This window comes from Panthera leo, chromosome B1, assembly GCF_018350215.1.
Source record: "Panthera leo isolate Ple1 chromosome B1, P.leo_Ple1_pat1.1, whole genome shotgun sequence".
Lineage (NCBI taxonomy): Eukaryota > Metazoa > Chordata > Mammalia > Carnivora > Felidae > Panthera > Panthera leo.
Window position 1 is genome coordinate 59,135,725 of NC_056682.1, and position 16,402 is coordinate 59,152,126.

The 16,402-nt window shown below is 43.5% G+C and overlaps 1 protein-coding gene across 3 annotated transcripts in view; it reads left to right on the forward strand.

Moving 5' to 3' along the window:
* Positions 1–12,475: 12,475 nt before the first annotated feature.
* The window catches only part of SH3RF1 (SH3 domain containing ring finger 1), a 179,807-nt gene continuing 175,880 nt past the window's right edge, over positions 12,476–16,402 (forward strand). The window contains exons 1-2 of one of the 3 annotated variants that reach the window (XM_042935114.1): positions 12,476–12,634; positions 14,156–14,642. In XM_042935114.1, coding sequence (XP_042791048.1) covers positions 14,250–14,642 — 393 coding nt within the window. In that variant the 5' untranslated portion in view covers positions 12,476–12,634; positions 14,156–14,249. Of the gene's footprint in view, positions 12,635–13,037; positions 13,125–13,482; positions 13,750–14,155; positions 14,643–16,402 lie in introns of those variants that run through there. The other 2 variants (XM_042935113.1, XM_042935115.1) reach the window with 2 other exon arrangements.

Genomic DNA, 16,402 nt, shown 5'->3' on the forward strand with positions numbered 1-16,402 from the left:
CAAATTTTTAGAAGTGGCAGCCAGAAAGGGTGAATTGAGGATGTGGAATGAGTACTGTCATGCTCTGATGGTAGTAACCTAAACTGTTAAGTGTTTGTGGAATAAATCTGACAATATCTGTTTAAAAAATAGGCATTTAAGAGCACTGGGTGTTGTATGGAAACGAATTTGACAATACATTTCATAATAAATAAATAAATAAATAAATAAATAAATAAATAAATAAATAAAACACACCAAAAAATAGGCATTCAAAAAAAAAAAAAAGGCATTCCAGGGGTGCCTGGGTGGCTGTCAGTTAAGTGTCCGTCTCTTGGGGCGCCTGGGTGGATCAGTCGGTTAAGCGTCCGACTTCAGCTCAGGTCATGATCTCGCGGTCCGTGAGTTCAAGCCCTGCATCGGGCTCTGTGCTGACCTCTCAGAGCCTGTAGCCTGTTTCGGATTCTGTGTCTCCCTCTCTCTCTGACCCTCCCCCATTCATGCTCTGTCTCTCTCTGTCTCAAAAATAAATAAATGTTAAAAAAAAAAAAATTTAAAAAAAAAAGTGTCGGTCTCTTGATTTCAACTCAGGCTTGTGAGATCAAGCCCTAAGTAGGGCTCTGGGCTGACTGTGGGGAGCCGGCTTGGGATTCTCTGTCTCCCTCTCTCTTTGCCCCTCCCTCCCTCTCTCTCTCTCTCTCTCTCTCTCAAAAGTAAAATAAGCATTAAAAAATAGCATTCCACTGCAACTAGTAGATAAATAAGTTCTGCAGATTTAATGCACAACATAGTGATTATAGTCAACAATACTGTATTACAAACTTCAAAGTTACTAGATCTGAGACCAGATCTTAACTATTCGAAACACACAAAAAAAACCACGATAATTATGTGACTGATAAAGATGTTAGCTAATGCTACTGTAGTAATCATATTGCAATGTATAAATGTGTCAAACCAATACCTCAAACTTACATGATGCTATATGGTGATTACATCTCAATAAAAATTAAAAAAAATTTTTTTTAATGTCTATTTATTTTTGAAAGAGAAAGAGACAGAGTGCAAGCAGGGGAGGGGCAGAGAGAGAGGGGGACACAGAATCCGAAACAGGCTTCAGGCTCCGAGCTGTCAGCGCAGAGCCCAATGCAGGGCTCAGACTCACCAACTGCGAGATCATGACCTGAGCTGAAGTCAGACGCTGAACCAACTGAGCCACCCAGGTGCTCCCCCTAGCCCCCCAAATTTGAAAGTACATGCCCCTTGACCCAGAAATTCCATCCTAGGGAACCCATTCTCTATAGAATGACACAGAAACAAGAATGTTTATTGCAGCTTTGTTTCTAATTACAAAAGAGAAAATAGTGAATTAATACTGAATTATTACTAATATTTTTAAATAGTGAATTATTAACAGGAAAATGATTGGGACACAACCATTCCAAGGAAAACTATGCAATATAAAGAATGTTAGCTCTATGCCTGTTGACTGAAAGGGATTCCTACATTATATTTTTTAGAGAGAAAAAGCAAGATGCAGAGAAAATATATAAGACACCCTATTTTTTAAACAAAGTGAACTTCCCAGAATATGTCCATATATTTTATATATGATTATATTAGCATGTAGAAAGATATGGAAACATACCCACGTACATACCATATATTGGTTTGGGAGGAGGGGTGGATACAAATAGGAAGGAGGAGATGAACTCTGATGGTATTGCCTTGTTTTGACTAATTTCTATTGCTCTATAGACAAGTCTTATCAGCTGGGTTAATCGATTACTGAGATGCTAGCCATTTGGGTAAATTAATTGTGAAAGATTGCTACCATGAAAATAGTGAGCGTAGTCTGTAGATCTATTGTCAGGCCCCAACTAAGAAAGCTGGAATCTGAAAAAAATCAGCAGTTGGAAGCAAGACAAGTGACTAACATACTCAGCAAAAAATTTGTGAGAATGGAGGGCCAAGAGAAATTTAAGATGAAGTCCACAGGTGATGATTATTTATCAAAGGCAGTGGGAGGTGGTGAGCAGAGGAAGATTCCCAGCACGAGAGTCAAGCACCAGATGACATTGCAGGCCACGAATGTGTAAAGACTTAGGATCACAGTCTAATGGTTAGAATCACATAAGTGGAAGATGAACATGGGTCTGGAACTTAACGATAGTTCAGAGAAGTGAAAGTACTGACAGAGCAGGTTGGTTGGGTCGGCCCTTCTGCTCTTCCTCCCGCATGGCACTTACAAATTCCCACCAGTAAAAGATTTGGGCAGCTCCTGGTGCCGATAGAAAGGGAAGAAAGACAAAAACAAACAAAGAAAAAATGAAAACACAAGATTTTGAAATAGAGAATTCTGCTGCTAAGAGAAAAGGCTCCTAAACACTTCAGTGTAAAATAATCAGGTGGGGGCACCTGAGTGGCTCAGGTGGTTGAGCGTCCGAGTCTTGATCTCAGCTCACATCTCAGTCCTAGGGTGGGGAGTTCAAGCCTCGTGTTAGGCTCTATGTAGGGCACAGAGCCAACTTAAAAATAAATTTCAAGTGCATTCTCTTCTAAGCTTCACAACAACCTGTGAGGTAGGTACCGTGATCTCCATTTTAAACGTGAGGAAACTAAGGCTGACACAGGTTAGATAACTTTCTTAAAGTCACATAAGTAAAAATTCCCAGAGCCAAGACTCAAACCCAAGCCTGTCTGCCTCTATAGTATTAATTATTCTGTTTGTAGAAAAACTGATATTTTTAATGATGGCCTGGAGTCATCCGGAAACGTTAATTTCCTGTGCTTTTAATTTCCTTTTAAAGAAAAAATTTTTTTAATGTTTATTTATTTTTGAAAGAGAGAGAGACAGAGACAGAGTGCGAGTGGGGGAGAGGCAGAAAGAGGGAGACACAAAATCTGAAGCAAGCTCCAGGCTTTGAGCTGTCAGCACAGAGTCTGACGCGGGACTTGAACTCACAAACTGCGAGATCGTGACCTGAGTCGAAGCTGGATGCTTAACTGACTGAGCCACCCAGGAGCCCCTTCTGTGCCTTTCATTTCAAAAATCAGGGAAACTTAAACTATACTTCAAATATTTTCAGCCAAATAAAACTTGGTTTTCCAGAGTGACCCACTCTTCAAGGATTCTGGATAGCTGAAGCTTTAACTGTACTTCACAGCTTCTTACTAGATTTCAGTAATTATAGCTCTATAAATTGATTGAAATTGAGTTGCAAATAAAATTTTTATGAAATGCTATAAAATACATTGGTTGTAAATTTGGATTACTACATAAATTTTATCTATTGCATTTCCTTGCAAACTTCATTTTTAAAAAAAAAACCCTTGAAATGTTTTTGGCAGGATTTTTTCTAAAAAATACTTCAATATGGGCTTTTTCTTGGCAATCCATATGATTTCCTGAGGTTCCTACTGAGTATAAACTTACTATGTAAACATAAAACTTGATTCCCCCAGTAAAAGCATCAACCATTTGTAAATGCCAATAGGCTTTATAAGCAATTTGCAGCCTGTGAGTAAGGTCATCTTCTTTTTTTCCCATATTGTCTCTGATGCTTGTAATATGGGCCACAGAATCCTTAGTAAGGCTATTTGTGAATTCTTCTTTGCTTTAAGACCTCCTGACCTTTTGACTAAACATTCCTTCATTTTCCTGGAGTAAAGAATCTGATTTAAAAACTCTAGCCAGCGTTACCTGATCACATTTCCTCCAATATGTCAACTTAGCCATAACTGCTTTGAACATCTAACCTTTCCTTAACCCCCGTCACGTTCATACAACCACACATAACAATATATACAGTTCTTTTTCATTTATCAAAAGAAAGAATCCTTGGGGAATAAAGATTTGACAGCTCCTGTTACAAGATAATTGTAATACTTAAAAAAAGAGAGAGAGAGAGAGAGATGAGACAGATGGTGTACACTGGAGACATGTGGAAGTTTGCTTGGAAAATAGCTTCAGAAATTCAATTGAGACTGAAAAGAAATTATGCAAATTATCAGTTTTGCATAAAAGCATCACGGAAAACAAGGAAATTATCTTAATCTTTAGTCTTCCGCAATCTTGTCAAAGAGAAATATGTCAACTGGACTGATACCATCTTGGTTTCCTATTTTTAAAAAACTCAATAGCCACTCATTTTTTTTCTTTGTTCTTTTCTTCTTTTCTTTTTTTACAGAGAGAGAGAGGAGAGAGAGAGAGAGCACGCATGAGCTGGGGAGAGGGGCCGGGGCGGGGGAGAGAATTTTAAGCAGGCTCCACTCTCAGCACAGAGCCTGTCTCAGGGCTTGATTCCATGACCCTGGGATCAGGACCTGAGCTCAAATCAAGAGTTGGTTGCTGAACTGACTGAGCCACCCAAGTGCCCCTATAACCATTCATTTTGAATTACGGAGAAAAGAGATTGTTTTGAATGAGATGATTAAAAACATTAACTTCTATATTGCTATGCTGAGGTCTAATTCATTAACATCAAATATCAATGCATTTTATTTTGAGAGAGTGAGCGCGTGCGGGGGGGGGGGGGTGACGCGCGCGCGCGCGCGCGCACACACACACACACACACACACACACACACACACACGTGGGGGAGGGGCAGAAAGAGAGAGAGGGAGATACAGACTCCAAAGTAGGCTCCAGGCTCTGAGCTGTAAGTGCAGAGCCTGAAACAAGGCTTGACAAAAGGTTCGACATGGGTTTTGACATAGGACTTGACAGGGGGCTCGAACTCACAAACTGTGAGATCATGACCTGAGCCGAAGTCAGATGTTTAACCAACTGAGCCAGCCAGGTACCCCAACTGTTAATACATTCTTTGATGAGTTATTAAATACTTGTATCATATGTAATTTACATGGGGAATGCTTTATAATAAATTTATTAGTTATTTCATCAAATGTCAATGGCACAAAATGATGATGGAAATTTAATTTTAAAAATTATGTTTATTACTTAAACAAATTTTTCAAAGTGCCCCTTTAAACTTTATGTTTGCCTGATTCACGCATGACACAAAATTTTTTTTAAAAGGAAACACGTACAAGATGCCATGAGGATAGGAATCCTACAGAACAGTGTAAAGGTTGGGGTGAACATTTTGGTGGTACAGTTTTAGGGAAATGAGGGGCAGAAAAATAATAAGGAAACTGATGTCAGCAGAAGGAGGAAAACCACTTACTGAATTCAGGCAAGTTTTCAGAAAAATGAGTTGAAGTATAGTTTGATCAGTACCCAGCATGATGATAGTTACGCTTTTTTTAAAAAAAAAATTCTTTTAACATTTATTTATTTTTGAGACAGAGAGAGACAGAGCAGGAACAGGGGAGGGTCAGAGAAAGGGAGACACAGAATCTGAAACAGGTTCCAGCCTCTGAGCTGTCAGCACAGAGCCCGATGTGGGGCTTGAACTCATGGACCACGAGATCATGACCGGAGCTGAAGTCAGATGCTTAACCGACTGAGCCACCCAGGCACCCCCATATAGTTATGCTTTTAAAAACATGCTTAACCGACTGAGCTATGCAGGTGCCCCATATAGTTATGCTTTTAAAAACATGAATAAACACACTTTATTTAGAAGCAAGGAAGAGAGAGGTGAAGCGCTGACTACAGATGAAAGAAAATGTTATGGGATCATTTCTAGTCGTTATGAAATCACAGAATATAGGCTTGTATTTGAGTACACATGTGAATTAGTTTGGATAAATTGAGAAAGACTCACATCTTTTGCAGTCTTATAATAAAAAAAGAAACCTAGGTCACGTATTATGAACCTCTAGTAAATTCTTGCTCATGCCCATGTGTGTGTGTGTGTGTGTGTGTGTGTGCACTCTCATGTTTAAGCTGGCCTACTTAAATGCATTAGAAAAGTCAACCTTTATCCTTATATTTGATCAGAAAAAAAAGAAGTCTGAAAATTGATAAACAATCTTTAATATATAAAGATGGGTTACCAAGAAAGATTATGGAATTTCATTTCCCGAAGATGGTTAGATAAAGTGATGGATATTTATCTACTCTCTAATAGTTGGGTTAGGTAAAGTTTGCTTAGAAGCAAAAAGACCACTTCAAGGCTTAAACTTTTAAAATGATAATGGAATTTGACAAGAGAAAGTATTTTTAATAGAAAGGAAGAAATCCTATTATATTTTCCTCATATAGGTTAAATTTTTTTTGTACTTGGGTCAGAAATATCTTAGAGGCATCTGGTTTTCAAGCATTTTTTCACTGAAGTTTAACAGTATTGAGCAACAGGACCTTCTGAGGTGTGATGTGGGTGACCCTGGTCATATTTGGAGTCCTGGGGTAAATTGGGGTCAGCCATGTGTGTTTCTCTGGGCAGACTAATATTTTTGCTTCCCTTTAAACACATATTCTTTAAAAATCTGTCCAGTATTTATTAAGAGGAGAAACAGCACTGCATGGTGAAGTGGGCAGTAAAAAGGGGGACAGACTAGAATGAATGAGGGTGAAACACTCAATGGCTCTTCTGTTGTCTCCAGAAAACCAGGAATGGCTCCAAGCTCGCATATCCTTCTCGGCGAAATCAAAGCCCTGGAGGCCCATTAGAGATGAGCCTCCTTGATCAGTGCCCAGGGTACCTCCCTTTTAATGTGCCTCTGGGTGACTGTAGGTTAGCATTTCTCAAATTGTGGTCCCAGCAACACCTACATTAGAATCACCTGATTCTTGAACCTGTACTAGACCTACTAAGTAAGAATCTGTACCAATGAAGCTAGGATGTCTGCATTTTAAATAAGTTTTGTAAGTGATTTGGACTACGCTGAACTTCAAGAACCACTCTCTGAAGGCCAGCTTAGAATCAGAGTCAGCTTAGAGCACTCCGGCCCTCGCCAAGTACTCTGCTGTCAAATTGCTCCTCAAATGTTCAGACCTGTTTCAAGAAGGCTGGAGGAAGATTCAGTTCGGTTCCTCCCACTCATCAGTCTTTCTCCCTAGCATCCATCCTGATTGAACTGAAATCTTCGGGGAGTGTCTATAAATACTCCATCTGCTCAGATTTTCTGCCAGACAGTGAAGTTTGCACCACCTTCCCACTACTGTAGACTGAAATAACTTCTCTGGGCTTGCCTGATTCTAACTGATAAGAACCCCTCTTCTGACAACTAGGGTGCTTCAAGACCACTTGGGTTTTTACAAGAGGAATCCATTGCCCTTAGATGTCCTTTATGCAATTAGGATGGAGATAAAATTTTAATGCTGGAAAGAACCTCAGAGATAATCCAATCCACCCTCTAATTATGTGGAAACAGATGCCGATGTATACAGAAAAGGAGACTGGGAACAAACATTTTATTGAGTCCCTACTATGTGCCATAAAGGCACTGAGCTAGATTTTTCAGTGAGTTCCGTCATTAATTTTTTACAATAAATTTTCAAAATAGAGAACATTATATTCATTTGAACAGATAAGGAAGTTGAAACTCAGAAAAATTAAAGAAATTTGCAAAGCCATTTAGTTAACAGGTAGTGGATCCAGGATTGAATTTAGATTCTAATCAAAATAATATTAACTATCATTTATTAAGTACTTACCATGTGTAGGACATAGTTCCAAGTATTCTTTTTTTATTAACTTATATAAAATTTCCACAATATTAATTTTATGCCCATTTATGGGGGAAATTTAGACATAGGAGGCTAGACACTTGCCTGAAGTTCACCCAGTTAGTAGATGGAGAAGGCTTTGATTCCAAAGCTCTTTCCTGAGTCAGGTACTCTGGAAAGACTGAAAGCAGGGAAAATATTAGCTGTTCAAATAGAAGATAAAGAGTCCTGAAATAAGGATTGGGAGAAGGGGCAGATTTAAAAAGCACTTCTGGGGCGCCTGGGTGGCTCAGTCGGTTAAGTGTCCAACTTCAGCTCAGGTCATGATCTCACGGTTGGTGGGTTTGAGCCCCACATTGGGCTCTGTGCTGACAGCTCCGGAGCCTGGAATCTGCTTCGGATTCTGTGTCTCCCTCTCTCTCTGCCCCTCCCCCACTCACGCTCTGTGTCTGTCTCTCTCAAAAACAAACATTAAAAAATTGTTTTAAAAATAAAATAAAAAGCACTTCTGATGATCTTTGGATCATTTATCTGGGAGAAGATTTCTCAGGGAGAAGAGGGAAAAGGAGAGACTAACTGAATTTTCTTGCTTGGAGAACTAAGTAGATGATGACTAAGACCTAGAATGAAGACAAACTGGCATTACATTCATGTTCTGTGTTATGTAGCTGGAATTTAGCTTTTTCTGCAGCTTAACTGTGAAGAGAAAGAATCATGTGTCCTCTTCTGCATAAAACTTAGTGACTGATAGATTCTAAGAAAGATTCTCAATGGAATTTGGAACATTGCCTGATTTCCTATCTGTAGATCAGCAAAGCACTAAGTATATTTGTAGCCTTAGGATGGTAATAAATATAATTCTCCACTTGACTCATTTTTTACTTGAGAATCATTCACTGGTACCCACCATGGGTTGGCTGTCCAGGCTACAGTAGTGAAGAAGACAGACCTGATGCCTTCAGGGAGCTTATATTCAGGCAAGGGAGATAGGCAATAAACAAGGTATCAAAAAGGGAGACTCTGAAGAGTACCATAAAGAAGATAAACAAGGTGCTGTGGTAGAACATGATGGTGTAGGGTCCAAGTGACACAAGGGCTCCTAAGATGTGGAAGGTGCTTGATTTTTATTCTAAGTATGATAGAAAGAAATTGGTGAGTTTTGAGAAAGGGAGTGACATGATCTGTTATGCATTTTTTTGTATCTTGCTCTGGGTGTCACTACATTCAGGACAAGACTGTGGGGACAGGAGTGGGAGCAGAGAAGCTGGTTAGGAGGGCCAGAGGCAAAGAGCGATCAATGGTGGCTTGAATAAAGATTCAGTCGATCAAAGGGAAGTAGTAGAAATTGAAATATATTCCGAGAGCAGCTGGCAGGCTTGCTGATGGAGAAGGTTGGAGAGGGAGAGGGAGAAATCAAAGATGACCTCTACATTTCTAGTTACGCAATTGGGTAAACAGTGCTTCCAGTTCCCAATGTCGCCAGCAACTGGAGGCAGGGTAAGTTTTGAAGGAAAACAATGATCAGATACATGTATGTGTGAGTATGATACCAAAGCTTATAGAAGAGTGGTTTGGCCTGGAATTTAAAAGCCCGATTTGTGTCATAACATTGTCACTAAAAGCAATAACTGCTTTACACCTCGTTTTTTCCCATCTACGCATGCGGATGATTAGATCTGTCTTTACTGCTTCAGAGGGATGCTTAGAAGATAAATGAGACAACATATATAAAAGTACTTTGAAGTCTTGGGAGGATCTGTACGGTATTAAGCCAAGCTATCATTATTGTGTACAGGGTGTGTTTATATTTTCATGTAGCTACTCAAAGTCACAGGGGCCATAAGTATATCATGTTTACATTCTTCAAGTTCAGTTCCCAGAAATGGTGAGATGAACATGCTTCTCTTTACCCAACTGTCCCTTCTGCTATAGTATTCTTTTGACAGGATTTGGCAATTGTAAGTGTTTTCTCAAACTTTTCAAAGACCGTGGGAAGGAAGGATTTTGCCCAATATACCTCTGCCTGGGTAATTTTCAGCAGATAACGATAATGACATCTTTCTTTAATAGAGATGTACAGATTAGAAAGAATCAGCACATGATTTCATTGACTCTTCCAAGAACACTCTAAGAAAGGTATGATCTATTTCACCATTTGATGGAAGAAAGATGGCTCAAGAGTTTAAAGTAATTCGCCTAAAATTTCATTTTACAGCTAGAGTAATTAAGGCTAATAGAAGAGTTGTGTTCTACCAAATATAGTGAAGTAGCACCAGGGGCATTCAAGGAACTGCAGCTATGTGCCAGATAATAACATTCATGGGATGTATGGGGGTGCTTTTTCGATCACTGCAGTCTTGGGCACACTGTCTTTAGTTCTTTGATAATGGGCGTGACTGATTTTCTTGCCTAGTTTCAAGAGCTGCACCATTCCACCCATGACTTTATATACTGTTCTCTGTAAAAACAAACAAAAAACCAAAATAAGAACAAACAAAACAGAAATTGTCCCTTGCTCTCCAAAGTAATTACATGATGAACAGTGTCTTCTTTCCCTTGGGAGCAGACATAGTACACTTGGTTTTGCCTGAGGCGGAATGTTAAGAGAGGGTACTTAGAATCTAGAGACCTGAGGTTGTCTTGTGATTTTGTGACCTAGGGTTGCAATGAACCTATCTGAACTTTGCTTTCAAAAACTGTGAACTGCAGGGGCGTCTCGGTGGCTCAGTCGGTTAAGCGTCCAACTTCGGCTCAGGTCATGATCTCACGGTCCATGAGTTTGAGCCCCGTGTTGGGCTCTGAGCTGTCAGGCTCTGAGCCTGGATCCTGCTTCAGATTCTTTCTCCCTCTCTCTCTGCCCCTCCCCCACTCATGCTCTCTCTCAAAAATAAATTAAAAAAGAAATATTAAAAACTGTGAACTGCATCTACTAATATTTGTGCTTACTGACTGTACTCTTCCAGTCAGCCTCACCTTCATCTGCACAGTTCCAGATACAGAACAGAAGTACATAGAAGTACATAGGCTAAGTAGTCACTTTCAGAGTGCCTTGTTTCTAGATTATCAGATTAAAAATTCTTCATTCTGGGGACACTTCGGTGGCTCAGTTGGTTGAAAGATGATGGACTTTGGCTCAGGTCATGATCTCACAGTTTCTAAGTTCAAGCCCCACATGGGAGCTGGCTGCTGTCAGCACAACCCCCGCCCCCCCTCCCCCACTTCTGATCCTCTATCCTCCTCTCTCTGCCCCTCCCCTGCTTGCTCTCTCCCTAAAATAAATAAATATTTGAAAAAAACCCACTTCATTCTGTTCATTCCTTCCCTTGCCTTCTCAGCTCAAATCCATGTGTATTTGCTCACTTCTAACGGAGGGGGAAGGGGGCTGTTTCTGGTGTTCACACAAGATGATTCTCAGCATATTAATCTATTTAAAACAAAGCTGCAGAGGGATGAGTATCAGATTGCAGTAAGGATTGAATTAATGGGTGTAGAATGTTTAACACATTCAATGTATGATCAATAATTATTAACTGTTATACTTTCTTTCTCACTTAGGTGATCTCATTTGTCTTGAAGAGTTGAGCGTGGCCTGGGTGGAGACGAGAGAATAATCTGACTTCCCTTCAGCAGGTCACTGTGGTCGCTGGCCAGGCAGGGGTTTCTTGCATAATATGCGTTAACCCTTCTTATGTTCGCCTAGCGTCTGCCTACCTTTGAGGAAGGGTATTTGGGATAACTCTTTTAAGCTGACGGTAAATGCAAATACAATTACGGCAACTTTGAGATACTCACAACATTTCAACTTGTTTCCCCCTCTCAACCGAGTCTGCAAAACAAACCTCAAAACCTGTGGACGTGTTTTTCAAAACTACATTTCAGTTTACAGGTGTGCGCCTGGGGCAACCGAAACAAAGATTACAGTGGTGATTATGGCTGCCTCCTAGGCTCAGATAAAAGAGGCGCCTCTCAGCTAGCTTTACGGTGCCAGCTCACCTGGGGTCAGACTTTGAATTTTCCCCGTTTGGGGCAGGTCTGACAGTAAACCCCCCGCAACTGTTTTCCTCGCCTCTCTCCCCTCCCATTTTGAGCTCCTGGGTCAGCAATCCTCCCAGCCGGCTCGGGTTTGTGCCCCGGGGAGGCGGCGTGATGCCTGGGTGCGGGCAGACCGGGGAGCAAGGCCGGGCTACGGCGGCGGCGGCCCGAGAATGGGCGGGTGGACAGCTGCCCTGGGACTGTCCCCGCGCTGATCCGACTTGCCCCTCTCGGACCTCGGGGGTAAAAGAACTTCGCTCTCACTCTCCCAAGTGTGTCCGGAGGGCCGGGAGAACAGACGCAGAGGAAAAGTGGGATCAGTTCCCGCCAGGGCCGCTCCCGCCCTTTCCGCGGCCCCGGCCCCGGCCCCTCCCGCGCCCCGGCGGGTCCCGCCCCGAGTCGTCCGTCCCGGGCCGCCGGGCACCGCTGGGCAGGAGGAGGACGCGGCCGGTCCCTGCCCCGTGGCGCCTTCCTTGTCCACTCCGTCGCCACTCCCAAAGCTCGCCCCCTCCGGTTGCTTCATCTTCTCGGGCGTGTTTTCCTCAGGGAAAGGCGCGTGCCCCTAAACCATCCCTCTCACTCGCTCTCGGGGACCCCGCTTCCTGGACTCGCGGCCCTCGCAGCGCCCCCTCAGGCCGCCGCCCCCATCGCGCCCCCGGGGGCGGGCGGGGACCGCGCGCAGGTACCTCAGCGCCCGGAGGGAGGCTGCGCCGGCCCCGCGGTTCCCGGAGGTGCCGCGCCCGCTCCGGGGGGAGGCGCTGTGGTGCGGGGCCGCCCCCTCGCGCCCCGGGCGCCCGCTGCGGCTCGGCCTCCTCCTCCTCCTCCTCCTCCTCTTCCTCCGCCCTCCTTGGCTGGGAAAGTGGGAGGCGGCGGCGGCGTGTGTGTGTGTGTGTGCGCGCGTGAGGGGGGCGGCAGAGAGGAGTCTCCGGGTGCCGCCGCGGCGTCAGAGACACTGCGCGCGGCGGGCGCGGCGGGGCCGCATCTGCATCGGTCTCCGCCGCCGCTGCGGGGCCGCGAACAAAGAGGAGGAGCCGAGGCGCGAGGTAGGGCGCGGGGCCGCGCGGGGGGAGCCGGCACGGGCAGACGCTCGCGGCCGAGGAGGCGGTGGTCGGGGCGCTGGGCTGTCCGTCTGCCCCTCCGCCCCGGAGCCGGGACGGCGGCGCGGCCTCGCCGCCTTCTCCCGGCAGGAAGCTGCCCGGGCTCGGTGCCGCGGTCTCCCGGGGGGCGCAGCCCAGCACTCCCTGCCCTCCCGGAGGCTCGGTCTCTCTGGGGACTCCCGCCTCATCTCTGCGGCGTCACAGACGTTTCCCGGTGGCACTTCGTGGGGCTGACTTTCGCAACTTAAGGCTTCGAATTTATTTTTAAGTCCTTGAAAACTTCCAGCAGTCGTTCGGGGGGATTTGTGTGCCCGGCCTGACCCGAAGGGTGGCGGAGAGGAGGCTGCTGAAGGAGATCCCCGTTCCGGCAGCCGCCGGGCCGCAGCCCCAGCGCGGGACCCTCCCCTGCCGCGGGTCGGCGACACCTGGCTCCGGGGTGTGTCCGCGGCGAGCGGCCGCCGCGCCTCCCTGCGGGTCGCGGAGTACCTGTGCTCGGCGGCGTGGGAGAGGGGCTCAGGGGCTCCCCGCTCCCCCGACTCCGTCAAGAACATCCACATCTTGTTGCCCTCTTTCTCCCAGGCACTCCCATTTGCACTTACTTCGGAGGTGGGGGGGGGGGGGGGGGGGGGGGGAGCGGCGCAGGCACCGCTTTAAATGCTTTTTTTCCCGAATGGCCCCATTTTCCTATGACGCTCACAGTGTTCAGCCCAGCATTCCATTGTCAGATTCTTTTGGTGATAATTTTGCCAGCTTTTTCTGAATGGGGTTAGGACGGGCTGGCCAGAGATCCGTTTCAGAGTTTGTCAACCGCTGCCCCCGAAGGGTGCTTTTTCTAGTTCAGCTGCTTGCAAGCGAATCTTTAGTTGTGTCCCTCAGAATTGTCAACCTTCGGCTCATTTTGGTTGGGCAAGATTAAGCAGTTCTATTTTTAAGACCGGTGAAGAAACATATGTATTTAATATTGGGATCATTTACCACAGGCGATCACATGAGGCATGGTTTCTTAAGCACTAAAGTGGCTTCAAGATTGGGAACTTTGTTGGCTTTAAAAATACTTTCAGGTAGAGGAAACTTTGAGTTGCTTCTGTTCAGCTTCTCGTATGAGTTGAGGAGGACTTTATTAAGGCAGCCAGTATCACTTTGAGAGCTGAAGAAGTTACGCTGTTTGTTGCATTTCCTAAATCCCGTTTCATTACAGGAATCCCATACAGTGCTTGATACAGCCGTTTCTGCCCAGTGAACTCCTACATATCTTTAGGGATTCGTTTCGAATTGTTTAAAAAGCCCACTTTGTGTTTAGCTGTTGACTTTGGAGTTCAGGAACCACATTCCAAAGCAAAGCTGCACTATTCAGAGGAAGCACTTTTGTGTACTTTTTTGGTTCTCGGGGCTCCGCTGTGAAACGTCTCTCCCAAGTAACAATGCTAATTTTCTGTCTTCTCTCCTCCCCCTCCCCCATTACTCCAGAGCGAAGTCTGAAATGGATGTTACATGAATCACTTTCAGGGATGCGCACGACTGTGAACATTTCTGAAGCCTTTTCTCAGTAGACGAGATAAAGATGGATGAATCTGCCTTGTTGGATCTTCTGGAGTGTCCTGTGTGTCTAGAGCGGCTTGATGCTTCCGCAAAGGTCTTGCCTTGCCAGCACACGTTTTGCAAACGATGTTTGCTGGGGATTGTAGGTTCCCGAAATGAACTCAGATGTCCAGAGTGCAGGACTCTTGTTGGCTCGGGTGTTGAGGAGCTTCCAAGTAACATCCTGCTGGTCAGACTTCTGGATGGCATCAAGCAGAGGCCTTGGAAACCTGGCCCTGGTGGGGGCAGTGGGACCAACTGCACAAATGCATTAAGGGCTCAGAGCAGCACTGTGGCTAATTGTAGCTCAAAAGATTTGCAGAGCTCCCAGGGCGGACAGCAGCCACGGGTGCAAGCCTGGAGCCCCCCGGTGAGGGTGAGTAGCCTGCAGAAGCAGTTTGGTGAATCAAGGTGGTGACAGCTACATTTTCTTTCTTTATGCTTCAGCTTGAGATTTGCTAAATCAGTTCGCTGCTAAGGAAGCCACACTTACTGGAACAGATAGGAAATTGTGCCTCGGCATTCTTTTTTTTTTTCCTTTTGGAATGAGAGTGGATACAGATAACAAATTTTTGTTTTTTAAATTCTCTCCAGATAGCCGCTATTACCTTTTAAGATAAATTTTGGGAAACAGGTAGCAATTATTCACTGAAACCTAAAACAAAGCAGTTTTTTGGTGCTCACGTTAAAATGGAAATTTGGTATGATTTTTCCTTTTTTATGGAGTTGGGGAAACCATAATCATGTATGGATGTATACGTATATGATATATGTTGTAAATATGTGTGTGGGTGGATCATAATAGGAAATTAAACCTTAATTTGTATGTTGCATTGGGCCATTCGAGCCATTCTTTTGGTTTTATGAATGCACAGCACAGAATTTACTGGTTGGAGGAATTCTTAACAAATCATGGCCACAGGTAGCAGAGTTTCGTTGCTGTAGCAACGAAATGTCATTTAGGACTACAGTGTAACAGAGAATCTAGCTTTATGTTGGGTTTCATAGGGAGTGAAAAGAAATGTTTCCATCAGAATGATTTTTCTTGGGGTTTTGGGTTTGGGCTGAAATAATTTTAAATGAAGGTAAATATTTGGACAGTTACCACATTTTAAATTCCTAGAACGTAAGGTATTCTGAATAAATCTATATTATGTTATGGGTAATGGCATTCCAAGTAAGACATGTTTTTCTCATTTTTGTAAAAATAAAAAGTAGCTATGGGCATCAGATAATTAAAACAATTTCATTTTTGTCGGAAGAAACAATTCTAATGATTGGCCAAACTGATAAAATATATTTTTAAAGAACACTTAATTTGGATGAGAATATATATTTCTTTCTCAAATATTCTTGGTAAACACTCAAAACTGACTTATTTAGTGTTGGAACAGCCTATTGGGATGGCGTTAGATGGTATTAATTCACAGATGTGAGTGTCAGACAGCTACAACCATTCCCTCACTTTCTTCTCAGGCTCATCTTTTAAAATGATACAACGTGTTTCTATCACTAGATGTAAAATAGGAAGGTGTCTTAATTACTAGGAAACAGTTTCATTACTAGGCTATCCAGCTTCTTTTGATTTATATTTAATTTTTTTTGAAGATAGTGAGAACTTTGGGTTAGAAGACTGTGTGTTGTGAACTTGGTCTGCTTATAGTACTTTTCTTAGATTTCCTTTATGGAGTTTCCTGGTGCATTGGTTAATGTATATGGTCATTAATATTTTAGCCTCAGAACCAGTGATCAAGTTGATTATTTCTGAGACACCTGACCCTGGTCTGCTCAGCTTAATGAGAGAGTGGATTTGCTTCTTTTGGAGAGATTTTGTTTCCTTCTTAATTGGACTGGAGAGATTGTAGCTTCTGGCTATGGGTGGAAGCATCTTAGTTGTTGACACATTGCCTTACCTGTTGTGAGGAATGCACTGAATGTTTGGTTACTGATAAAACGGAATTTAAGAAAAGGGCTCAAGCATTTAACTTAACATGCTTTGCATTTTAAGTTTTCTTTCTAATAATGGAGATTGACTATGTAATGCTGTAGTGTTCATTTAGTTCAACTGCTAAACTTCCCATATTGAGCTTCACTTTTCTTGGGTAAACTTTTTTTTCAGATTTTGATGATGTTGCT